The 24,125-nt window shown below is 54.3% G+C and overlaps 7 protein-coding genes across 7 annotated transcripts; 2 read left to right on the forward strand and 5 right to left on the reverse strand.

Moving 5' to 3' along the window:
• Nucleotides 1-392: 392 nt before the first annotated feature.
• DICSQDRAFT_169525 (uncharacterized protein) lies at nt 393-2,558 on the forward strand (the record flags this gene model as incomplete). Its single annotated transcript, XM_007365141.1, has 20 exons — nt 393-517; nt 575-653; nt 708-721; nt 768-809; nt 864-920; nt 973-982; nt 1,045-1,062; nt 1,136-1,161; nt 1,214-1,239; nt 1,293-1,327; nt 1,380-1,404; nt 1,471-1,482; nt 1,543-1,558; nt 1,618-1,654; nt 1,712-1,812; nt 1,865-1,911; nt 1,968-1,980; nt 2,048-2,075; nt 2,132-2,214; nt 2,288-2,558. The coding sequence occupies 20 exons, from the start codon at nt 393-395 to the stop codon at nt 2,556-2,558; spliced, it is 1,065 nt and encodes a 354-aa protein (XP_007365203.1).
• A 701-nt stretch (nt 2,559-3,259) lies between these two features.
• MnP6-short (manganese-dependent peroxidase) lies at nt 3,260-4,528 on the reverse strand (the record flags this gene model as incomplete). The annotated part of the gene is made up of 4 exons (XM_007365142.1): nt 3,260-3,272; nt 3,330-4,157; nt 4,206-4,410; nt 4,474-4,528. The coding sequence occupies 4 exons, from the start codon at nt 4,526-4,528 to the stop codon at nt 3,260-3,262; spliced, it is 1,101 nt and encodes a 366-aa protein (XP_007365204.1).
• A 2,761-nt stretch (nt 4,529-7,289) lies between these two features.
• Nucleotides 7,290-9,956, reverse strand: DICSQDRAFT_169527 (uncharacterized protein; the record flags this gene model as incomplete). The annotated part of the gene is made up of 15 exons (XM_007365143.1): nt 7,290-7,678; nt 7,750-7,861; nt 7,917-8,021; nt 8,087-8,213; nt 8,272-8,386; nt 8,440-8,473; nt 8,530-8,553; nt 8,616-8,645; nt 8,706-8,799; nt 8,854-8,876; nt 9,419-9,426; nt 9,483-9,580; nt 9,631-9,663; nt 9,715-9,755; nt 9,819-9,956. 15 exons carry the CDS (start codon nt 9,954-9,956, stop codon nt 7,290-7,292), a joined length of 1,371 nt encoding a protein of 456 aa, XP_007365205.1.
• Nucleotides 9,957-10,752: 796 nt separating this feature from the next.
• DICSQDRAFT_136078 (uncharacterized protein) lies at nt 10,753-11,980 on the reverse strand (the record flags this gene model as incomplete). Its single annotated transcript, XM_007365144.1, has 2 exons — nt 11,019-11,980; nt 10,753-10,965 (listed from the first exon to the last, which is right to left on the reverse strand). A coding segment is annotated over exon 1 (220 nt), but the record flags the coding sequence as incomplete, so codon positions are not given.
• Nucleotides 11,981-12,002: 22 nt separating this feature from the next.
• On the reverse strand, nt 12,003-13,580 carry DICSQDRAFT_169529 (uncharacterized protein; the record flags this gene model as incomplete). Its single annotated transcript, XM_007365145.1, has 10 exons — nt 12,003-12,282; nt 12,350-12,449; nt 12,740-12,765; nt 12,818-12,843; nt 12,914-12,931; nt 12,990-12,999; nt 13,052-13,108; nt 13,251-13,264; nt 13,320-13,398; nt 13,456-13,580. The coding sequence occupies 10 exons, from the start codon at nt 13,578-13,580 to the stop codon at nt 12,003-12,005; spliced, it is 735 nt and encodes a 244-aa protein (XP_007365207.1).
• A 1,904-nt stretch (nt 13,581-15,484) lies between these two features.
• DICSQDRAFT_161260 (phospholipase D/nuclease) lies at nt 15,485-19,529 on the forward strand. The gene is made up of 21 exons (XM_007365146.1): nt 15,485-15,587; nt 15,641-15,658; nt 15,714-15,825; nt 15,882-15,957; nt 16,285-16,519; nt 16,579-16,925; nt 16,980-16,993; nt 17,050-17,111; nt 17,167-17,367; nt 17,421-17,462; nt 17,516-17,528; nt 17,588-17,687; nt 17,741-17,783; nt 17,834-17,939; nt 17,993-18,051; nt 18,105-18,541; nt 18,595-18,630; nt 18,684-18,807; nt 18,862-19,106; nt 19,170-19,277; nt 19,333-19,529. Exons 1-21 carry the CDS (start codon nt 15,506-15,508, stop codon nt 19,411-19,413), a joined length of 2,541 nt encoding a protein of 846 aa, XP_007365208.1. The 5' UTR covers nt 15,485-15,505; the 3' UTR covers nt 19,414-19,529.
• Nucleotides 19,530-20,397: 868 nt separating this feature from the next.
• Nucleotides 20,398-23,447, reverse strand: DICSQDRAFT_154827 (uncharacterized protein; the record flags this gene model as incomplete). The annotated part of the gene is made up of 13 exons (XM_007365147.1): nt 20,398-20,631; nt 20,695-20,903; nt 20,957-21,193; nt 21,245-22,111; nt 22,168-22,205; nt 22,258-22,520; nt 22,577-22,630; nt 22,692-22,848; nt 22,904-23,004; nt 23,059-23,082; nt 23,139-23,211; nt 23,263-23,349; nt 23,371-23,447. 10 exons carry the CDS (start codon nt 23,445-23,447, stop codon nt 22,029-22,031), a joined length of 957 nt encoding a protein of 318 aa, XP_007365209.1. The 3' UTR covers nt 20,398-20,631; nt 20,695-20,903; nt 20,957-21,193; nt 21,245-22,028.
• Nucleotides 23,448-24,125: the final 678 nt, after the last annotated feature.

Genomic DNA, 24,125 nt, shown 5'->3' on the forward strand with positions numbered 1-24,125 from the left:
TCATTGATCACAGCCAATGATGATATAGCGGCGATCGAGGGACGTGGTGCGGTTCGAAGATAATGCGTCCCAGCCCGTCAATAACAGGCGCGACCCCTTCTTCGACATCAAACGCACAGGTCAGCTGCACTTCAGCGAACTGTCAACCGCAGGTGGCTCGGTTTCATCAGCAACATCCCACTGCTGATTATGCGACTGATTGTTTGCTCCGCGTGGACAGGTCGAAGAATAGAAAGGTAATGCGACCGTGACGCTCATAGGGCATGAGGGCGACTTGCACACAAGAGATCTCCTCATCCTTATGGCAATCACCCGGCATCTGTCAGCGTCACTTGGCTCGTATGTCTCATATAGGCTAACCTCGTGCAAGTCAAGGCCCAGTGATCACGGCCATGGCTACTGCGCCGCACGAGCTTACAGCGACCATCCTCGCGATGTCCGATAGGGCGGCATTCCCCCTGCCGGCTCTCGACAATACTTACGGGGCTCTGCTCCTTGGGACTTTCATTGGGCTCATGTGCGTCTCCTGGCCATGGCGGTCGAAATACCTTCTACTGACACGTCTTCGTGACAGGTTGTATGGCCTTACCGTTCATCAGACCTACAGATACTTCAGGCTGTATCCGACCGACATCCCAGTCTTGGTCTATTTGGTGAGTACCTACACTTACGAAAAAATATGGACGCTAACTCCCGAGATCGTGTAGGTCCTCGCGATCTTGTCAGTACAAGTGATTCCGCAGATTCTCCATCTTACACGTCAACAGGACAATCGAGACAGTGCATACAGCTATGATTATGGCTGCTTGGTGCGTATCCCTGTCAGCTGTCTCTTCAAACATATCTGAAGTATATCCCACTAGTTACTACCATCTCGTATCGAATTACTTCAATCCCATCACTCTTCTAGAGGGACACTGGTACGTTTAACGTCGAGGAGTCGGTCTTCCTCTTCGCTGATAGCCCTCGAAGGTCAACAAGGGTTAGTGTCAGATCAATCGTACACATGGGGAACGCTCAACTTTTATTTTTCCGGGCGGCTAGATCATAACCCCCACGTCGGTATGCAGCCGCAACCTTATACCTGCTAGATTACATCCTTTCTTACTATAAATTGGAATATGCTCACGCCCAGGGATTGTGCATCTTGGTTTGCCAAGCGTGAGGTTTGGATCGCTATTTCAACAATCAGTCGCTTACACGTTTTCACTAGTTTCTACGCTCGTCGGGTGTGGTATGGTAGGTGAAAGGAGTTGATGTCAAGGAAAGTCTTGCGCTGAGATCTTTCACAGTGGGTCATCAGTATAGATATATTGTCGGGGTTGCGGTGAGCAATTTTGCGCTGAATGGATTGCATCTCGGTGCTTACAAAGATATAGGGAGTCCTTATGCTAGCCCTCCTAGGTTAGTACTGAGTAACCCCTCGCAGGAAACCTCACAATGATAGCGATGCTCCGCTCTCACTGGCAGCGTTCACCATCTGTAAGTGGCGGCAATGTCGTAAGCTGCGCTGCTTTGGCTGACGAGTTGCGTGTCGATCAGCTGCAACTGTTGAAGGGTGCGTTCCAGGTATCGATTATTAAGCATAGAGATCTGACGCGTTGACTGCCTTCATAGCTTCATCCTACCTTTGAGCGACTTCCATCGTGACAGCGTGAGTATTAGGGTCTCATCCCGAAACATAGATCAAAATCTGATTCGCGACCCTCAGTGGATGGTGTCTGTCCTGTTCAGCCTGGCGGTGGCCATAGACATACTCCTCACCAGCTCTTTGATCTTTGTGCTGGTGCGGAGCCGCACAGGATTCAAGCGGTTAGTGATGGTCCGTTACAAGCATATTATATACTGCTGATAGCGAGTATAGGACCGACTCTACCATCGATATTATCGTGGTATATGCCATCAATACAGGTGTGTGGCTCCAGTAGCATGCAGGGCGTGGTCTTCCTGAATCTATACAATGGCAGGGCTCTTGACAAGGTCAGTGCCTTGATGAACAGAGTCGTATTGTATGCCTTGCTGATCCAACATGGTCATGCACATATAGCATCGTCGGACTCCTCGGCGCCATATTTGTGAGCCCTCTCAAGACTCTACTCATGCCAGCCAGTCTTTGACGTCGGCTTCATAGGCCATCATCCTGCCAGGCAACTTCATATACATCGGAATCAGCATCGTTGCAACCAAGCTCTACGCAAACTCTGTCCTCGCAGTGTACGTCGCTCGTCTCTCGTTCCTCCTACGCTATGGTGTTGTCACTAACGTTTTCGCCCCACGTCATGCCTAGTCTCAATTCACGCCGCGCGCTGTCCGACCGTATGCTCGAAGGGTTTGAGATGGGCTCCTATGAGCCTCGAGGCCCTCGAGCGCGGCCTCACACAGTGGTCGACACTTGGGATGTTCCTCAGTTCCCCGTTGATCTCCCATCCCGCGACACACACATAAGCTTCACAACGCCCACGGATACCAATTCCGACGACACAGCGTCCGGGGTCCGCGGTCTCCAGGCGAAGTCCGTGCTAAGTTCAGAGGCTCTCACTGTGAAGATGGCCGCTTGAGAGTAAAGCAATCGACCACCGTGCCCTGCTACGCCATATCTATTAAAGAGATTGCCATGACTCTATGTATCGAGATGTGGACTATGCCGATGTTTTGCCTATTTATTCGGCTAAGTGTGCTTGCGGTTGTCCGCGATCGTGGCTGGCGCCCAAAAATACGCGCCTGAAGCCGCTCTGTTTCCTTACCGTAACCGCCGGGCCGACATCCCAATTTCTGTTACGAATGGTAGGACGAACCCTCCAGGTACATAACTTGCCAACGTCGTGACTACCCCTGCGAAACTCCAGAATTGCTAGGGGAAGCCGGGGTGTAGAAGGGATGGCAGAACGAGCACATCGTCACCATCGGACTTTACTAGTACTACGAGTGTAATAGCATCATCGAGTCGAAGCTTTCCTTCTCCACCGCACGATCGACGACGGCATGCAGGACCCGTACGAGATGGTAGGTCGGTGCTGACAGGCGGATCACAAGGTATTCATGGTCGCGTGGGGTAGCGGGGAAGACTCGTCCCTCAACTGGAACTGGAAATTCTTAACGGTACATTAATATACTACCATTGAGAACTTGACTGACACAAGGCGGTTCCGGGGCGCCGATAGCGAAGCATTTTTCCCCATCACCTAACCACTACAGAAGATCGCGAAATAGATCTGCATGCAGCAAAGCTGCAACCCTCCAAACTGATGACAAAATCGACTTAGGAAGGGGGACTGTATGCAGTAAGTCAGCTTCTAGACATCCAAGCCTGTCAGGGTCAGAACACTCACACAGGGGCGACAGAGCTAGCTGGGCCAGGGTCGGTGGGGAGAGTGGGGAACGGAGTAGAGGCGCACGCCTGCTCGACATCGTCGATGGTCTGCCCGGCGGGGAAGTGCGCATCAGAAGCGGGCGCAGGAGGCACGGGGACGACATCGGAGCAGTCGATGAGCGAGCTCTCGTCGTGGCCGAGGATGGACATCCTGCGGAAAGCGGCCTTAAACGCAGATTGGAGCTTCGCCTGGTTGTTCACGAACGACTGCCACTCGCACGCCGTACGCGAGTCGCGCGCGAGCTCTGAGTCGGACTGGAGGCGGAGCTCCCCCGCGAGTGCGGACTGGGCCTCACCCTGGTTGCCCCCTGTGCCGGGGAACAACGTGCCGCGAAGCTGGGTCTCGATGAAAAACTGGGTGTCAAAAAGCTCGGGGGTCGAGTCGAAGGGTGTGCCGGGGATGCTAGGGTCGACGTGGTCGGCGGCAGCGATGGTGTGGGAGGCCAGGAGCGCAACAACCTCAGCAGGAGTGAAGCCGCCGACGTCGGAGAACGCGTCTTGGAAACGGGCGAGGATGCTGTCGACAGAATCGAATGGCTCGGGGACGGTCTTGTCCGGCGCAGGCTGCGTCGCATCGGGACGGCCGATGAAGACATTTAGTTGAGGAGCACCAGGGCAGTTCGAGACGCCGATCGCACCCGCCAACTGGATGAAGTCCGCGGTCGTAATGTTGTGCTTCGCGATGATAGGCTTTTGCTCGTCAATGATCTCGTCGACACCGTTGTTGGCGTGGAAGTTGGGCTCGATGTCCTCGAAGAGGATTATTGAACCGTCGGCGCCTCCACCTCTGTGTATTGGTCAGAATGGTTTGTGTGCTCATTGAGGGAGTACCGACCCGAAAACGCCCGTTGCGGCAATGGCGGGAGAAATACCGATTGCATCATGGAAGGTGAGACGAAGGGACTCGTGCACCTCCTCCCCGCACTCGCCACCGTCGAAGAGGTTCTCCTGAATGTCCTGAATGACCGGAATCAGAACGCAGCACGCGCTGTTGGCCACTACTGTGCCGTCGGAGCAGGTGGCACGACGAATGAGGGCGCCTATTGCGAGACGAGTGGGTCAGTAAGCCATAGTCAAACCGCACCAGTAACCCGTTAACTCACCTTTAGTGATCTGAAATGCAGCGAGGACAGAGATGAGGAGGGCTTTGAAGACCATTGCTGAAGGTCAGAGATATGAGAGGTAATGGAGTGTCGGAGTCTTGAGGAACGTCGCGATTTGCACCCGCCTGTTTATATCACTGACACCTGTGCACAACAGTTTGCGATTCCTTGAGCCTACAGGTTGTCCGTCTGTACAGGTGCACCCAATCACGATGTGCACATTCCGTGAGTGTGAACTGGGAGACCCACATAACGGAAGCGAGTTGCGGACCTGGCGCAGGGTATAACCGTCTCACACACTGCCGTCCGATATGACATAGCCGGTAAGCTATCCGACATGACAAGTATGCAGACGAACGGAGTTAAAAGAGGGCGAACGCTGCCTGTACACAATGCCCTGAATACGATCATGAGAACTATGCTCATACGCGAGACGATCACAACGCACTGTTCGCAAGCGTACGGAAAAGAAGTGGAGTGGTCGTGGCATTGGTACTGGTGCCTGCGAGCACAGAGGCACACTCGCTGCCACACTAGTGCAACGCCAAGAAAAATGGTGCAATTTTGATGAGTAAATATGTAGGGTGATGGCGGGGATAGAGCATATACCGTATCTCTAATGCGTCTAGGAAGCGCAGAAGATGTGTAGCCTGTGAAAGTCAACACCTTGCAGCACCCTGTCCAACGCATCAAGCGAGGTTAAGGGCGTTCCGGCATAAGACGTCTAGGATGCGCGTTTTCCTTGAGCATTAATGGGATGATAGCCGGATTTGATTCAAGTGAAGCTTGAACTGGAGAAGGCTCTGTGTACGCTTAAACTCTGACTGTGTGAGTGGTGCATACCCAGGTTGGGCGCAGAGAAAATAGACAGTCGACACGTTCGGTATTAGCCGGCACAGTCGGTCTTTCCCTATTAGGTGCATGTAGTTCGGGCATGGAGATCGCCCCGGTGCCGGACTCGCTCCCAGGGCAGAACGGATCACGAGGAATATCAATAGGGGTAGTCAAAGATGGCGGTTCGGTGGACGATTCGAGGGAACGATTCGGGAGACGATTCGAGAGGGGGGGAATCCGCGATTCTGGCAGAATCGCGTCGAATCGCCGGTGCGAGTCTGGAGGAGCACCGCCCACTCGAATCGCGATTCTCTGCACTCGATTCCCTCAGCCCGAGCTCGGATAAGCCCTCTTAAAATAGGTTATATGTCAAAATTTAATTGGGGTTTCTCTTAGCACGTCTTACTTACGAGCGACCATGGCCCTACTGCGAGCTTGCCGCTTCTCTATTTTTATCAGAATTGCTGGTCTACAGATTCCCTCCACCTTGTAGTGTCCAACCAGACCGAAAACCCTACTTTCTCAAAGTCCGGCCGTCTCACCTGGCAACCTGCTGATGGCTCTGGCACGAAGACCAGGAATCGAGTGCGGCGTGTCTTGATGGACTGAATATATTTGCTCTGCGGGCCCGAGAGCTGTAACGAGGCATACTGTAGTACTTAGGGGAAGAACAACGCGGCACGATTACCTAATCCCGATATCACAGACGCCCGTAGGCCTGACCGACTCAAGAATCTGCCCTGGAATCAACCCGTAGAAACGTGGGGTGGTCAAAGTGCCCACACGAATCCAGGACGATTCCCTTCCACCGAATCGCTGCAGAATCGCTTGTCGAACCGTCCTCCGAAACGCCATCTTTGACTACCCCTAATGTTCGTGGGAGTAAGATTACAGTCGTTTGCATATCAAACTGCAGTGTCGTGCGCGCGTCGAGCCTGTTTGTTCGTGTTTGCTCCGCCGTCGGGTACCGGCTAGGACTGCCACTTCGGTGGGTGCACCCTCAATGAAAACAGACAAAATCCCTAAAAAATGTCGTAGCGGGTTGATAGTACATACAGTATGGCCCCTAGCAATGCCTTGTTGGCTTTCAGTGCAGGAGAAGCTTTTTGTACTTGATGGCCACAATGGGTTGACGGAGGCCGGTCCCAAACAGGCAGAGAGGCGCTCGCTCACGGCGTTGCAAACACGGGCAAACAGCCCCGCGGCGCGCGCGTCGACTGCAATTTGATATGCAAACGACTGTAGTAGTGCGTGGCATACTTGCTGGGTAGGGTGTGTGCTCGTCGTGTTGCCTACGTCCGGTAACTGCCTCAGACGGCCTCCCGGTGAACGTGCTACTCTCACGACGACTACGCACGCAAACAGGCATTACCGAGGTGAAGCAGATATACTCTAGCATGCGTGTGGTCTCCGCCAAGAAAAGGAAGGCATGGTGTAAGGGACCAATGACTTTCCGACGTTGAGGAACAAATTCGGTTGCATATGGAGCTCGGCCAGCAAAGGCACACAACGAAACGTATTTTACTCAATCTCCGGCCATGATTTGTCAATATCGACAGTCACGTAGTGGCTGGCGCTTTGCGTGGTCCGAGGGCGTATCTGCATGCACGACTTACCATAGTGCCCATGAGAAGCGCATCGTCCCCTTCGACAACGCCCAAAGCCGCGGAGAGTGCTTATCGGAGACATATTACAAAGGGATGAGCTAAAATGAGGCAGAGACGAGGGCACGGAATGTCCATTACGCACGAACACATGAACGAGCCGTAGCAATTACAGCAGAGGATAGTGAATCAAGAGAACGACAGCGGACCACGAGAGAACCGGAAGGACAAGGACTAATCAAACGCGATACAGGAGAACCACTCCAGCCCTTCGCCTCGCCTCTCCCTCGCCTCTTCTCTAGCACCTACAACACCACAACACGAACCGCAAGCGCCCCGCGCGTCGCCGCTGGCCTACCCCTCCAACCTCAGACGCGCTCAGTAGCGCGGTATGCTCACGTTCTCCATGCTCGGCCCAGTCGTATATCCCTCCGCGCTGTTCGCTTCGCCGCCCCCGTACTGATACGGCGCTAACCTGATGTTCTCTTCATAGGATTCCCGGGGCGGACGTACAGCGGACATGGTCATGGACTCACCCCCTCCTCCTGCTCGGCCGCGGTAGACATTCGCGCTTGGGCTTGAAGAGAGGCTGCTGACGCCCGAGGACGAGCTACGCTCGAAGCCGAACGCCTCGCCGTACGTCTTCTTTGTGACCGCGCGTCCGTCCGCGTTCGTCACCGTGATGCGCACGCCGTGCGTGCCCGGCTTGCCGCGAATGAAGTCGATGAAGAACTTGGTCGAGCTCCAGATCTCGCGCGCGAAGTCGGCTAGAGGAGGCCAACGGTGCGACATATAAGAGATGGGCTCGGGAGACGTATGAGCTGTGTTGATGACGTACCGTAGTTGATGCTGTCCAAGAGCGGCCGCCCGAAGCCTGTCTTGGGGCGGCCCGGGATGACGTACTCCTTCCACGTGTAGGCGTGCATCATGAAAGCGGAGAACAGCACCATCTGTGTCGATCTACGTAACGATCAACTGTTCATCGAACCGGGAGACAGCACGTACCTCGATGCAAATGGCGAGCGCGTTGAGACCATCGGCGATGTTGGTCGCCGTCCAATATGGCGTCGCTTTAATCACAGGTGGATTCGCTCCTTCAAGTGCATCGAACTGTCATCGCAGATGAGAATCACCGGACGGTTACGATTGAGTTAGCCCCTTCTGCGAAGACCTACCACCAAGTACTGATAGAAGGTGAACATGACGATGAGCTTGATGGATAAAAACTTGGCCAGAGGCTTCTTCCCCACGAGCTCCTCCTTCGTCAGCCCGTAGAATATCAACAGCCCGTATAGCGCAACCCTGCATATGAGCGAAGCTGTGAATGGTGACGTCTCAGCCCTGCGCAGCGTCCACGTACGTGATGCTAACAGCGTCGATGACGCTGATGTATGCGTGTGCAGTCTTGAAGCTCCAAGGGCCCGACTCGCACAGCACACCGTAGTGTTGGCAGATGATTCCCGCGATGGAAAGTGCTTTGCCATCCCATCAGTACGAGCAAGCCGTGCGAAGTGCTGGATGAGTTTACCTGGTCGTAGGATGACGTACTGGAGTACGGACCACTATCGCGCTGGCGTCAGAAAGTGTTCGGCACCGGAAAAAAAACGAATGCGCAAACCTTCACGGCGTACATGAAGTAGGCCTACGGGATACAGAGCTAAACATTAACATCGTGCTGCAGAAGAAAGAGGGTCTGATGCCCACCTTAGTTGGTCGATACCGCCAACAACAGAACTGGCGTGAACAGGGTCAGTAGGGGAGCAGCAATCGCACCATTGCCACAAGTCCACGTACAGGAATTGGTAGACTTGATTTGTCTTTGCGGAGGATGGCATTGTCGACGTCGTGGCCGACTGCTGTCGCAGCGACGTACTCGATGAGGAGGAGGCTTGTCATTTGCGAATCAGTCAAGGGGCAGTCTGTTGAACAGAGGTCGACTCACAGGAAGGCGCTGAGAGTGATGGACTGTAGAGCATGTGGTCAGTTTCCGCGTAGATGCCATATTCAAAGCACGGTGAATGGATATTGAGCCGCAAAGAGCAGCCAAGATGATATTCATATTTCTCGAGACTACTGCTCGTTGGGCTTGCAGGTGGAAATGAAAGCCGTACACTCAAATCAAATGACGGGCTCCAGTTGCCGTCATGACGGCGATATCTGTAGTTAGCAGTCATCACCGATGCCTAGGACAGTAACCAGGGCGCAAGGGAGAGTAGTAGCCGTGCCGACGAGCTTGAGTCTTTGTTCACATCTTGGTTCACCAGCGAACGCGGCGTTGGCCGAAACCTGCGCCAGAACAAGACGGATAGTTCCCTTTATGTCGTTCCGCCACATATGAAACGATACGCATGTGCGATGCGAATAGAGGGTCGTGCAGAACTATCGCATGCGGGAGGCCCCCCTCAATCCGAACGGGAAGGGGCGTGAGGCTCATAGAGAACGTGGCTCATTCGACTGCTGCGAGCTAGTAGGAGAGACGAAGAAAAGGGGCATTTCAAGGAACTCACCTCGTATACTAAGAAAGATAGAGCTCGGGTGAAATCCAACATGGAACAGTGGATATAGACGTACCACATTCGATGAGGTCATAATACGTGTAGCTCCTGAAGAACCGGTAGGAAAAGAAGGATATCAAGGCGTAGACGGCAGGCATATACAATATTCGGATGCTGGAAAGCGTGTTATTGGCTTCATCGCGGTGCGCTTGCTGTGTACGTACATTTGTCGCTGTTCGCCAGGGTTCGTGTAGTTTCTGGATCGGTGGTTGGGAGATGTGTGGTGCTCCAAGATGCCGCATACTCACCTGCAGTGGAACGAGACGTTGATCGCCGTGAGGAGGACCGTCTACCATGCCCTGCATGAGTGGTCTGAAGACTGAGGTCCACCGTCCATCGAGCTTGCACATACCACAGCGGCGCACGCTCCTGAAACCACCCATCCTATCCGATGTGCGTCCCAGTTCAGCCCGTTTGAGCTCCAGAAACTACTCTGGTCAATTATTTGTCGGTTGTCTGACGGACAGAGAGTGCTGTTCTGGGCGACCATGGCGAGGGAGTTGGGGCGAATGTGGACCAATATCGAGATAGAGCACCTAGGAGAAAGGAAGGAGTGGATATACGAGCTAGCGACGCCCGCTGGGCGTATAGAGCAAGGGAAGGATGTTGGGCTGTGCCTCATCGGACTGCGGAGCCGGCATCTCGCCGGTGGCGCGCGCTCCGTCCGGTAAACCTACAACCGTTGTTGTTTTCGACCATTCTTGAGCTGCGGCAGCATCCTCTGCTGGTCCTTTGTGCCATCACCAGCCGACACGGCGCGCATGCGAATAGACTGGATAAGTGAGCTTTCTGGCATTCCACCGCTAAGAAAGTATACGCAGCTGTGTGCGGTGGTAGCCTTGTTTCGCTCCTCGGTCATCCTTGATGACATCTACGACAAATCTCTATCGTAATGCCGCTGCCGTGCCGGAAAGTACTGCATGCCGCTTCGCTCCGCCAGACTACGAACGTTGAATATTGAATCCTCGAGGCTCCCCGATAGAACGCATAACATGCACACGCTGAGTCTGAAGCTTCGAAGGTGTACCCACAGTGCGAAACCTTCGATTCTAGTCCGAACCAACGACTCACTGAAAATACTTCTACACAGCCGGTAGCTTTGGGTAGCTGTCCTTTCGAGAGGGCGGTGGTGAGCTCACCTTCCGCGCCTCGCCATATAGAATGGCCTCAGAGCCCGCAGCACCCAGCTGAGTACGGCACCACGTGGTCCTACCTGACACCCAGCCCGGAGCTCTTGCCGACCAGTTCCCGCACCCTTTGCCGTTGAATATGACAGTCCGAGAACGAGTTCCGAGTGATATTGTTACAAGCACACAGTTACCTTCTCGTCCCAATCTCCTCCCCGAGCCGGTTCCCTTGCTGGACGCTCTATGCTTACACAGGCAGCCCCCCCCCTCCATACTCGAAAACACACACAATCATGCGCGCCGTCCCCTTCCCTGGCCGACAACGAGCGCCCGGGAAGCAGGCACGAGCGCACCGGTGGCAGAAGTCATCCTCTGGTACCCATCCTCAGCTACCAAACTGCGCGCGCACGCGGACAAGTGCCTACCTGCGCATCCTGCCAGGGCGGCTGCTGGCGGGGCGTCGAAAGCGCTCTGGGGACATGGCTATTCCCTGCGTTCCCCGAGCGAGCGGTGCCTGCGCTCCGGTTGGTCGACTGTCTCTGCTGTTGCGGGCTGGGGGCGTGATTGTGCGCGTTGCCGCCAGCGTTTCTGCCCCCGGGGTGGTTGTTGTTATTGTTATTGTTGTTCTGAGTTTGCTGCGGGCGCGGCGCGGGGCGCTGGGACTGGTTGGGAGGAGGGTTGTTGTTCGTGGGCTGGCCAGGAGCCCGATTGTTCTGGTTCGTGCCCCGGGTCTACACGAAGTGTACGCACCAGGATCGATAACCCGAGTAGGAGTAGGCTGGTGCGATCGCACTCACCTGCCTACCTGCTGCGCTGCTGCCAGTGCGCCGTCCCCCTGCCGCGTTGTTGCCGTTGCCGAGGGAGATCGCGCGGCTGCCCGCACCGGCGTTCACGTTGAGATGGAGCGTCAGCGTGGTGTTCGAGTTCGCGTTCCCATTGGCGAACGTCGCAGTCTTCGGCTGCTGAGCGCGCGTCGTCTTCGCTGGCTTCGTCCTCACGGTAGCTGTCGCCATGGTGGGGGTCGCTTCGCGCTAGGGACGCGTGAAGGCGAGGGCTTAGGGCCAGGGCCAGGTGGGCTTCAGCAAAGGGGCGGGGGAGACTGTCTTTACCCCAGCAATACCGCAGCACAAACCGGAATCGGACGATTCGGATTCAATCCTGGTTCCATATCTAAGGTTCGTCAGCGACTGCAGGAGAAGCTGGGTGAGTATCGATACATGCAGCAGCGTGGAGAGCCGCATGAGAAGGATGTTCGGTCCGGAAGGTGCACGGTAGATATTCGAATACGTAGTCACGGTACGGATGAACAGGCAGAGCATGGACACAGCCCGCAGCTCGATACGTCTAGTTATCAGAATGTTGTTTCATAGGCGTGGCGTAGCAGGCCACGGTGGTCGATTACTTTACTCTTAAGCGGCCATCTTGACTATGAGGGCCTCTGAACATGGCACGGACTTAGCCTGAATAGCCTCAAGAGCGCAGACCCCGGACGCTGCCTCGTCGGAATGGATATCCGTGGGCGTCGTGAAGCTTACGTATGTGTCGCGGGATGGGAGACCGACGGAGAGCTGAGGGACATCCCAAGTGTCGACGACTGTGTGAGGCCGCGCTCGTGCGCCTCGAGGCTCATAGGAGCCCATCTCAATCCCTTCGAGCATGCGGTCGGACAGCGCTCGGCGGGAGTTCAGGCTAAGCATGACGTGGGGCGAATGCATCAGGCGACAATGCTACAGCGTAGGAGGAACGAGAGACGCACACTGGGAGGACGGAATTTGCATAGAGCTTGGCTGCAACGATGCCGATTGCGGCCCATATGAAATTGTCTGGCAGGATGACTATGAAGTCGACGTCGAAGGCTAGCTGGCATAAGGGGAGCTTCCGAAGGGCTCACAAATATGGCGCCGAGGAGTCCGACGATGCTATACAAGCATGGATGTGTTGGCAGGACTTACGGTACGACTCCGTTCATGAAAGCACCGCCCTTGTCAAGAGCCCCGCAATGACCCCTGGATCTTTGTCAGAATCGTGATGCAACCCATTGAGCACAGAATAACTCACCGCCACCCCGACAATATATCTATACTGATGACCCACTGTGAACGATCTCAGGGAAAGACTCTCCCGGACATTGACTCCTTTCACTTACCATACCACACCCGACGAGCGTAGAAACTGGTGAAAGCGTGTAAGCGACTGAATGTTGAGATGGTGATCCAAACCTCACGCTTGGCAAACGAAGATGCTCAATCCCTGAGCGTGAGCATGTTCCAATTGATAGTAAGAAAGTGAGTATAGCATGTGTAAGGTTGCAGATGCATACGGATGTGGAGGTTATGATCTAGTCTCCCGAAAAACATTTGAGCGTTTCCCATGTGTGCAATTGATTTTACACTTACCCTCATTGACCTTCGGCGACTATCAGCGAAGGGGAATACCGATGCCTCGACGGTGAACGTACCAGTGTCCCTTTAGAAGAGCAATGGGATTGAAGTAATTAGATACGAGATGGTAGTAACTAGTGGGATATACTTCAGATATGTTTGAAGAGACAGCTGACAGGGATACGCACCAAGCAGCCATGATCATAGCTGTATGCACTGTCTCAATTATCCTGTTGACGTGGAAGATGGAGAATCTGCGGAATCACTCGGACTGACAAGATCGCGAGGACCTACACGACCTCGGGAGTCAGCGTTCGTATTTTTCATAACACCTAAGGTACTCACCAGATAGACCAGGATTAGAATGTCGGTGGGATACAGCCTGAAGTATCTGTAGGTCTGGTGTACGGTGAGGCCATACAACCTGTCGCGAAGAAATGTCAGTAGAAGGTATTTGGACCGCTACGGCCTGTAGACGCACATGAGCCCAAAGAAAGTCCCAAGGAGCAGAGCCCCGTAAGTATTGTCGAGGACCGGCAGGGAAAATGCCGCCCTGTCGGACATCGCAAGGATGGTTGCTGTGAGCTCGTGGGACGCAGTAGCCATGGCCGTGATCACTGGGGCTTGGCTTGCTCGAGGATAGCCTATATGAGCCACACGAGCCAAGTGACGCTGACAGATGCCGGGCGATTGTCATTATGGATGAGGAGATCTCTTGTATGCCAATGGCCCTTATGCCGCATGAGCGTCACGGTAGCATTGCCTTTCAATTACTCAATCTGTCTACTGGGAGCAAACAATCAGATGCATAATCAGCAGTGAGACGTTGCCAATGAAGCGAAGCCACCTGGGGTTGACAGTTCGCTGAAGTGCAGCTGACCTGTGCGTTTGATGTCGGGGAAGGGATCGCGCCTGTTATGAACAAGCTGGGAAAAAAATACTACCGGTATGGTCCAGGAGCGCAGTTGATCTTGAATGAGGCAAACTAGACGATAACATATACGCACAGCTAGCAGGTGAGAGCGTACCGTAGTGAGAACGTCGCGATGTCGATGGTGTACGGTCTATACACAACGAAGAATATCCCAACCAACCCCAGATCCAGGACACGGGACCGGATAACCCGAAGAGAACCCTTCAACGAAGTTTCGTTCAGAGCGAATCAGTTCCCTTCGAGGCGGATCAAAGATAGGAAAAGTCATCTCCACGCAAGGACGATTGATCAGTAGTAAGCACAAACAAAGCGGTCAACATGCCCCATAGGACTCGCACACGAGGACTATGCAGGGAGGGGAACTGCCTCAGAGTCTGTGAGGTGATTGAGCGGCATCGTTCCTGCATCCCGTGTATCGTACTAGGACAAGACATCTCCCTACAAGTACAAAGAGATGAGTGACAGCGCTGTGAAGGGCACGAGAGTTTGGCATACGATCGGGATCTATCACGTCCTTGGCTTCCGCCTTGCGCAACGAGTCCAATAACCTTCGCTGAAGATTTCTCGAACACATCCTCCAGAGCGTGTCGGAGCACATCCACAGAATCTCCGACGTTCCCTTGTTGTACAGCCCATGAGCCTCCTGTCCAGCCAATTGTGCACCACCTAGGGAAGGAGCTCCGGAGGCAGTGGTAGAGGTAGTACAGCACGACAGAGTCGTACTACTTGTCGATGCATCGGTCTTACTCACATAGACGGCCGGTCCTTCTCGCATTTAGCCGTACCTGAGCTCCTTGAGGATGTGGTCGAGCTGAGCGATGGTGATCGCGTCTCTCGGTCACAACCTTTCCCCATGTCAATGACTATACAGTTACCTCGCTTCTGGTATCCGAGTCGGTGAACACTTGCAAGATTCTGCCCAACAACTTCACGGCGCCACGTGGATACGACGTCGATGTCGAGGACCTTCTCCCACCGGTTAATCTTCTGGCAGATTTTCCTGGACTACTGGCGCGTACGCGTACGCAATGAAAGTGACAGGCATTAGTTCTTGAAACTCGAACGGAGAAGGACATTGGAGCGCTGTTCCCGTACTAGAGGAACGACGAGCATTGGGTGAAGGAACCAAAGGTTTCATGCCTCAGGGCTGCAGGCAAGGGAAAGCGACGGTGCCAGCGAACGAGGGTGCATGGTTCTGCCTGACATCTGCCGAACGTCCAGCCCCTATAGTATATGGGTGGAGAGGAGATATCGGGGACGCCCTCTACGTGCACAGACGGTTTGTACGTTGAACATACAGCCATTGGCGGGTGGCGTAAGTTTTTAGCATGCAAAGGTACAGGCGCAAAAATGACGACTGAAGTACCTAATAACAAACCGGGTCCCTCATCTAGAGACGTCTTCGATATACTCACCTGCTCGAACTCAGGAGTCAATTGCCAAGACCGCGGGCGCGCTACAAGGCTCGGCATCGTCATCTGCCGTATCATCATCCAGCGGCTGCTGCCGGCAGGCGTATCGCTAGACGACCATCGCGCATCGCCCAAGACCCTCTTGTCTCAAACCATCGCTCTACCGCAACTACGACTTCCCCACCATGGCTAGCATCTTCAATAAGCTCGAGAAACTGGCGGACAAGCTTCCAGAGGGCCTCGACCATGCTCGGGCAATGGCCATTGGTTAGGGTTCGTTCGCTACGATTTGACAGCCACACTGACTGTTATCTTATCAGGCATTCTGAACCCGGATCGTCTGTACCCCTTCCGTTGTGCTGCCCAACGTCCATCCCCGCTGACAAGCTGCAGGCCGTCACGATGATCCCGAGGAGAAGAGGGCGGACATGGTCCGCGCCGAGATCATGTCCGGCCACCGCTTCCATTCGTTCGCCAACCAGCGCTCTCAGAACTTCGTCAAATGGTGCGTCGGGACGTTCCGCAGCCCTAACTCGCGCTTCATGGCCAACCCCTATGCAGGCATATCGACGGCCATGACTACATGTGGGCCGTCTCGGAGCTGCTCGATAGAGCGAAGGAGGCTATCTTCATCTTGGTACGTCCATTGTCGCCGCCGTAACTGCCTTCCGACATGTCGAAACTCCGGGGCGGTGATGCATAGCGCTGGTGCATTCTCAATCAACCAGGGCGGTGATATCCCAGGCGGCCATGACACGACCGCATGGTGAGATTAAGCGCATCTTGCGAGAATGTGGGGCTACTATGCACGCGGCGAAGACCCCATAACGTGCTGTAACATGGGGAGTTCTCTCGCGGGTATGGCCCGTCGGCGGGTGATATTCACTGGTCTCCGGCTTTACTTCGCGATGGCGTGGCAGTTACTGCTGCTGTTGAACGGTAAACTCATCGCTCCCCATCATAGGACTGGTGGCTCACTCCTGAGCTGTACCTGCGTCGTCCGCCTGCGAAGTACCCGGAATGGCGACTCGATCGAGTGCTCAAACGCAAAGCTGAACAAGGGGTCAAAGTCTACGTGATCGTCTACAAGGAAGTCACGCAGACGATGTCGATGAGCTCTGCTCACACCAAACATGCCCTCGAAGCGCTTCACCCCAACATCGCTTGCATGCGCCACCCCGACCACATCGGTAGCAAAGGTGCTGTCCATCCATATCACCTTACTCTCGATAGCTGATATGTGCCGCGACATGGGCAGATGATGTCGAGTTCTGGTCACACCATGAGAAGGTTGTGGTTGTTGACAATCACTACGCGTGCATCGGTGGCCTCGATCTCTGTTTCGGTAGATGGGACACGCACACTCATCCTCTCGCGGATGTGCACCCAACCGATCCGTTTGCCGTGCTCTTCCCGGGCCAGGACTACAACAACGCTCGTATTATGGACTTCCAGGATGTCCCCAACTATGTCAGTAACGGCTTGAGTTCCCTTGAAGCCGCGCGCATGCCGTGGCACGATGTGCACATGACTCTCACCGGGGAAGTCGTGTTGGACATTGTTCAGCACTTCGTCGAGCGCTGGAACGAGGTCAAGAAGCGCAAGGTGAGAGTATCTTCAACTTGCACGGTGATCGTCGCTTACCCTTGCCTTTGCCAGTACCGTAACGAAGCGTTAGTGTTCTGTCCGCTCGTGTCTGTGCCCGCGCTCATCAGAATATGTAATGTAGGCGATATGATTGGCTCGCGCTTCCGCACGACATTGAGGCGTCCCCTAATGAGGCTGTCGTCCGTATGTCAAGCCTTTCTGAGAGGACCATGCATTTCACTGACCCCTTCGCTACTAGGCCATCCTCACCGCGAGCGCTGGCATCAAATTGGCAGACACTTCAAGGACCGCTTCCACCTCCACTGGCCCCACGGCGGTGAGACTGCCGATTATGATGGCGAGTATCCCATCACGCGCGGCAGCTGTCGTGTGCAGGCCGTCCGAAGTGTCTCGGACTGGAGCCACGGTGTTCTGACGGAGTGCAGCATCCAGAACGCTTGTGCGTACTTCTCGGTCCGACTGCGAGATACCGATCTGACGGGCTAATGACAGATATTGACTTGATTCGAACGTCCGAGCACTTCATCTATATCGGTGAGCGCCTTCGGCGTTCTTCTGAGTGGACGTAGTTAACGAATAAATTGCAGAGAATCAGTTCTTGTTCGTGATCGTGAATTTGGAATGGCAGAGACACTGCGGACTAACCACCCCCACTACAGCATCTCCAACACGCAAGAGGATGGGCCTGTAAAGAACCAGATTGCAAAGGCGCTAGTGGAACGCATCGTTCGGGCTGGTCAGGAGGGCAAGAAGTTCCGGGTCAGTTTATCTCCAGCGTCAGCTTCTTCAATCGCTCACTCGTCTCTCCCCAGGTGGTCGTCGTGATTCCCGAAGTCCCAGGATTCGCTGGACAAAGTCAGTACATATTTCTAGTGCAGTGGCAAGTTGCTGACCTCCTATTGCAGTCAAGGATGAGTCCTCCGTCAAAATCATCATGGCGGCGCAATATCGCACAATGAACCGTGGGGGACACAGTATCTACGAGGAGGTCCGCAAGGCGGGATACGAGCCGTGAGTGCTACTCAGAGCAGTGTCTTTGGTGACACTAACATTCGATTCGCCAGTTCGGACTACATCCGTTTCTACCATCTCCGTGCCTACGACCGCATCAACGCCCCTTGGGGTACGCAAAGCCTACATACCATGTCGCTATCTTCGTTGACCGCAGGTCCCCAGACTCGTACGTTCACCGCATCGAGGAGCGCAGCGGTATTCCCTTCCACCAAGTGAATGTCGCCCTCGGTCGCCTCTGGGTCGGCCTCGGCGAGAGCCCCTCGGATCCCCAGGATGTGTCCGTCTCGATCCCGACAGGGAAGATGCTGGAGGAGCAGTCGACATCCGGCAAGAAGCCCGAGATTAAAGTGGAGAAGTACCAGCTCCCGAGCAGCGTTGAGGAAGCTCGCGAGATCATCGACCGCTGGCGCCGTGCTGCGGAAGAGCTCCGGACCGACGAGGATGTATCCGACAACGTCGTGCAGCACATGTTGCATGACCGCACAAGCCTCCTCGACGAGCGCTGGGCCGGCACTGAGGAGGAAGAGCGAAATGCTTACGTTTCCGAGCTTCTGTACATCCACTCGAAGGTCATGATCGTGGATGACCGGCGCGTCATCGTGAGTATCATGGTGATTGTTGCGACTGCCTGGTCTGACGACTGTGCTTGCAGATGGGATCGGCCAACCTGAATGATCGTAGTCAGAAGGTAAGCTGTACGACCGTTTGTTCCATCTCTCTATGTTGACGAAGGACATGCAGGGAGATGGTGACTCAGAGATCGCTCTCGTTATTGAGGACGAGGATTTGATTGAATCGAGCATGGACGGCGAACCGTACACGGCTGCTCGATTTGCTGCAACCCTCCGTCGCAAGCTCTACAGAGGTTAGTTCGTCTCTACCTTTTCCTCTCACGAGCCGTTGCTGAGCCGGAGCCTAGAGCACCTCGGACTCATCCCACCACAGTTCTGCACCGCGGACGAACGTCCTGACTCCTTCATGCGTGCCGCGCCTCATCCCAATGACGATGAGACCGAGGACGACGAGGATCGCGCTGTTGCCGATCCCTTGGCTGATAGCACTCACGACCTCTGGAATGGCACTGCCCGCAAGAACCGTGAGATCTTCACTGAGATCTTCCGGCCCGTGCCCACGAACCTCATCCGCTCCTGGAGCCAATACGATGTGAGTTCCCACTCATCTAGAGCCATAGCCCATTCTTGGATCACTGAATGGGATATGCCATAGAACTACGTCCCCAATGTGATGACTGGCCACGTCGTGCCGGACGTCCCTCTGTCGCGTATCAAGGAACGCTTGTCTCAGGTCCGTGGTGCGCTTGTCGAGTGTCCGATGGTAAGCCGCCTCCTTTGTGAATTCTACAATCTGTCCTGACACCTTGCCGAAACAGGACTTCTTGATCGACGAGAAGGGCTTTGTTGAGGGACCTGACTGGACAGGACTCAACCCGACCCTTCCCATCTATATCTGATGAGGTTGCTGGTGTCGTATCAGTCGATGGCGGAAGAAATGATTGTGTTATTTGGTTGCTGAATGTATATATATATATATATTAGACGAATGAAACGATCTATGAGACTGTTGTACCACCATCTACGTATACCTTCGGAGGTGATGAATGCCATGGAAGGGGAATGGGTCAAATTGACAGGCATTTCTATATCCATGCCTTGAACCGAATGTGTATTTGGGTGTTTCCCATACTTCTTTCACGTCATCAGGAAGTCGAGTATCTAAAGGGACCGTCCTACACCGCTCGTAACCCTGCTCAAGTTGGAAGCATACGTCCCGCAACCACATGTCTAAAATCCTCTTTCACGCAGGAGTTTCGGGAAATGAGGTGAAGAATAGACAATTTCGTGGGGCTCCAAACCTGAGATACGCCGGTGCATTTCGCCAATTCGCCAGATTGGACGTGCACCGGCTTCTACTTGGAGGTCCGGTCTTTCAGTGTACTCAATGATCATCCTTCTGAAGAAGTTCGAGGGCAAGCGGGCACAAATGGGATTCGCGTTTGGCCGGTGCAAACGCGTGCCGTACACAGTAGATACAAAAGGCTTATATACGTAGCTAAATAGGGGTAGATAAGGGCGCGGGTATCCGTCGGGGGGGCGGGACCTGTGGCGCTCGTTCCGCGAGCTCGCCATCTTGACGCCAGGATTCCAACACCTTCCACCTTGACGGGTGGGCTACGCTCATGATAGCCGTGATGTTGGGTCGATAAACGACGTAGTGTCCGCGCCTGAGTGAGCATCGACCGAAGAACACCGTTTGCACGAGTGCCTGGGGGGTTGGAGGGACGGTCGAGGTCATCAAGAGCGACATGGGGTGCTGAGAAATACCTTCCCCATATGGTTACTGCGTACAGAGCGCATGGCGCCCATTAGTCTGGCAGGAGGCCTCTCTTGCATCGCACTCTTCCACCTCCATTGTGGCTGGCCACGACCTCTGTTTGGCGGTCGCACCATGGATGGCCAGCCCGTATCTGTTGTATCATCTACTCGCACCTCAGCGGAATCGTCGATGCCTCTAGAAGATGACGGCGCTCCACCGAACACCGAGTCGGACGCTGGTGGCGCAAGCGTAATGTTAGACATGGCTACTGAACCCGCCGATCGGGAAATTGCTGCAGCAAACCAGCTAGCTTACACCGCTACTGAGGCTAGAAACGATCCCTCTTGCTCATGCTGTACGTCATAGTAGAGCATTCGATGGAGTGCAGCAGCTCATCATTCGCCCATGATTGTTGTAGGGGATCACCCTAAGAGTCAGAGGCCCGTTGGGCTCAATTTGGTCTTCCCTCCTATCAAAGCCGAGATACTCCGAGCTATCGAAGCCACGAACACATTGGTCACACTCTTACAAGACTATCATGAGGGCCAGAGCGACAGTCTCTCCTCATTCATGTCGAAAGCTGAGCTTCGAGAGATACTGCTGTTGCAGCGGACAACCATACTCAATGCATGTCAACATGTTCCTTTTAATCTATGTTATCTGATTCTCTCGCACTGCAGGGTCTCGAAACCGCTGCCGTCCACATTACGACTACGCCAGGCTATGTTTGCAGGAGCACCAACAAAAAGCACCACAAACTCTTCGAGGAACGGTACCAGGTGTTGTGTAACGTGGAGTCTGAGCTGAAGAAGGGCGTCGACGAGGCAGAACCTCTCTATAATGCTCGCAATGAGCTTATACGCGCCGAGAGGAAGATGCGCAGACGAAGGCTTCTACAGACTGCCGTTCGGGCTGCAGTACGTGCCCTCACAGATCTAGCTGCGAGTAAAGGCTCATGTACCAATCAGTCTGTCATCGCCATACCTTTCTCTCCCTTTGCTTCGGCGGTGTTAACGGCAGTGGACGTCATGGTTCTTTCGATCATCGTCGGCGTTCAGCACCTCGTTGTTCCGGACGCCACACAGCAGGTCCGCGAGACCCTCGAGCGCGTGGAGGCCCTTCAGAAAGATATGGAGCATAAACTCGAGGAGGTAAGACGCCTGAAAGCCGCCCTTGAGGCAGCCAAGGCCAGGGCCGAAGAACAGCAGCAGAATCCCATCGCCTCTCGGTTGGCGGAGGCCTTAGAGAAGGTGCATGGCGCCAAGGAGGCTGTCGAAGCCGTCTTCTCGTTCACGTGCGATGCATGCGCACCGAGCGCGCCAACGGACCAGGTTTCTGTTCGACGGGTCAGCGAGGCATTCCGGAAAGTAGGAGATGCCCTCGATACGCCAGGTATCATCACCGAGCCGCTCGGATCTATGGACGATGAGCAATTCGACGCCTTGGATAGATATCTCGCAGATCTCAAGTCCAGATCTCAAGCCTTTGCAGACCCATACGGATACAGAAACACTAACTCTCGTTTAGCGGCTCATCTGGTCTGATTTTCATCCACGCTCTCCTAGTACCTCGCTCGCTTTCTGTGTTCGCTCTCTGCTATTCGTACCCGTATGCATCTCGTAGCTTTTGCAGGCATTTCACTTGTAGTCGGGCCCTGATTCTATTGTATTCTTCGCAATGACGTTATAAAGATAAAGTTCATCAAGCAGAGCAGTTGGAGCCTTGACACGTGCTGCATAGCTCTTCGCCCTATCAGAATGACGAGGCTCTCTTGAGCTCAGCTTCGATTGCGCCTCCGAGTAGACGATGTACATGTGCGGTCGGGTGCCCAGTGTCTGCGATGGGTAAGGAGTCAGGATCCAGAACCTATCGGGACGAAGACAGCACTCACTATACCAGAAGAATGTCGGGTCTGCGCACTGGCAGAATCTGACATAGACGTCAACATCCTGCGCTTCAGTCAATTATGATTGCACCTTACCCAGTGATATTCGTGAAGCCATAGTCCGCCGCTTTGTCTAGGACATGGTTGAACCAGGTGTGGGCGTCGAAGGTGAGAACGTTGACGTCTCGGTGCGTTTCCGCGAAGTGCGCGACGTGTTGTAGGAGCGCGGTGTTGTAGTCGATGATGTTCTGCTTGTAGAGTGGGGCAGTGGACGTGCCGATATGACTCGGGGAGCGTTCGAGTGGTGGTACGTTGACGAAGAGATACGTGCCGCGGAGGTGGTGGTCGTAGGCATTTTGCTGGAAAAGCTTCCGGCATCAGAGCGTGATTAGGACCAACGAGAGAAAGAACCGACCACTGCACCAAACAGGGACCGCATCTCCAGCTGCCAGAAACTTTTGAAGTCCAACTGGTATACAAGAGAGAATAATCAATCGAAGGCTTGCAAGGACGACGGCAAGAAACCTTACTGTGGTGTTACGCAAAGTGTCGCCCGTGTCGTTGATCCCGATCCAGAACGCGGTAAGGGTTTTCTCAGGCGGGTGCGGGACAACGTCAGCTGCGTACAGCGCCCATTGCCGGACTTGATCGACGAGGTCGACTGAGAAGTTGTGGTGGAGCGGAAGGCTAGAGAGACGTGAGTACACGAATGGCACGTTCACGATGATATGAGAAGCATTACAGAGCCTTGTCAACGTCTGCGCCAGCGAATGCGAAATCCCATAGCTGGTGCGGTGCGCAATCAGAAGGCTTCCCCTCGAAGCAACCTGTCAGGAACTCAAGCTATAAAGGAAGTCAGAGATGTAGATATTGTATGGCAGAGCTGAGCAAACGTACCCAGGACGAGCCGCCTGAGCTGGACTAATATATGCTTGCGTCAAGTAGGAACCTCTGTGAGTACACCGTTGTCCACGTACCGCATTCGCTACTATCTCATTATTGACAAGTTCCTCAGGTGTGAACGAGAAGTTGAATGCATTCCCGATGAAGCTAGGTATTCCTATAAGTACCTTACCGGTCTCACTTCAAGGGGAAACGTACCTGAAAGTGGGATACCCTTGCGTACCTTGCACGAAGGTATACGAATCCCCGAACGCGTAGACATACTTGGTATGGTCCCAGTGGAATCTGGGTTTCAGCCTTGCTGACGCAGCCGTAGCAGTACACAATACAAGCGCAAGCGAACACAGACCGCGCAGGTGGGACAGCTTGGAGCATGTAGCCATAGTGATAGTGACTGACGAGCTATCCGGAAGCCAGCTTGAGCGATTTTGACAAGGGGAAATGAATCCGTACATTCATATACGTCCTCAAGCCATCTGAGATCTGCTCACATGATTGAGCAATGACGACGTTTCTTCAGCGTAGACATACATAGGCGGGCCGTACGAGGACGTGGCGCGTCCCGCACCTGATACCTTCAGCTGATCACGCGTACTCAGCTAGAGATTTGCCTGACCCTTCGGCTCTGTAGAGCGGGCAGCGCGCCCCGTGCTACTCACCTCATCTCACCTTCCGTACCTGATCTAAGTGCAGATGCGCCATCAATAACAAACCCTGCCGAGCACAACTCTGTTCGTGGACATGATCGACAGGACTCACAAGACGATTCCTACATCAGTCTAGTAAACGGGGATCGACAGGATCTGGCCCGGGCGGACCGCTGCAATGCTGGAACTTCAGAGCTTCAGCTTCAATTCGTGAGCTTTTTGATACAGACAAATGGGCGACATAGGTGGCCTTGTCAAACTTGCGAGGGTTGACGGGAGCTGGACATGTAGCACGCGCGCGGGCCGCATGACTTTGGAAAACTCCGACACACCACTTGAAGCTCCGCCTCGTCCAGTCCCCAGACGGCATCGGAGTTCATTCGGGTTCGAAGAAAGGATTCAACCTCAGGCTGC

Source organism: Dichomitus squalens (genome assembly GCF_000275845.1).
Source record: "Dichomitus squalens LYAD-421 SS1 unplaced genomic scaffold DICSQscaffold_11, whole genome shotgun sequence".
NCBI classification, from domain to species: Eukaryota; Fungi; Basidiomycota; class Agaricomycetes; order Polyporales; family Polyporaceae; genus Dichomitus; species Dichomitus squalens.

Excerpts from the sequence above, each read along its gene's own strand:
- DICSQDRAFT_161260 (XM_007365146.1), top strand. The coding sequence starts at position 15,506 with ATGGCTAGCATCTTCAATAAGCTCGAGAAACTGGCGGACAAGCTTCCA. Across the intron at positions 17,112-17,166 it reads CCCTAATGAGGCTGTCGTCC|GCCATCCTCACCGCGAGCGC; the intron begins GTATGTCAAGCC and ends CTTCGCTACTAG. Across the intron at positions 17,688-17,740 it reads AGGAGGGCAAGAAGTTCCGG|GTGGTCGTCGTGATTCCCGA; the intron begins GTCAGTTTATCT and ends GTCTCTCCCCAG.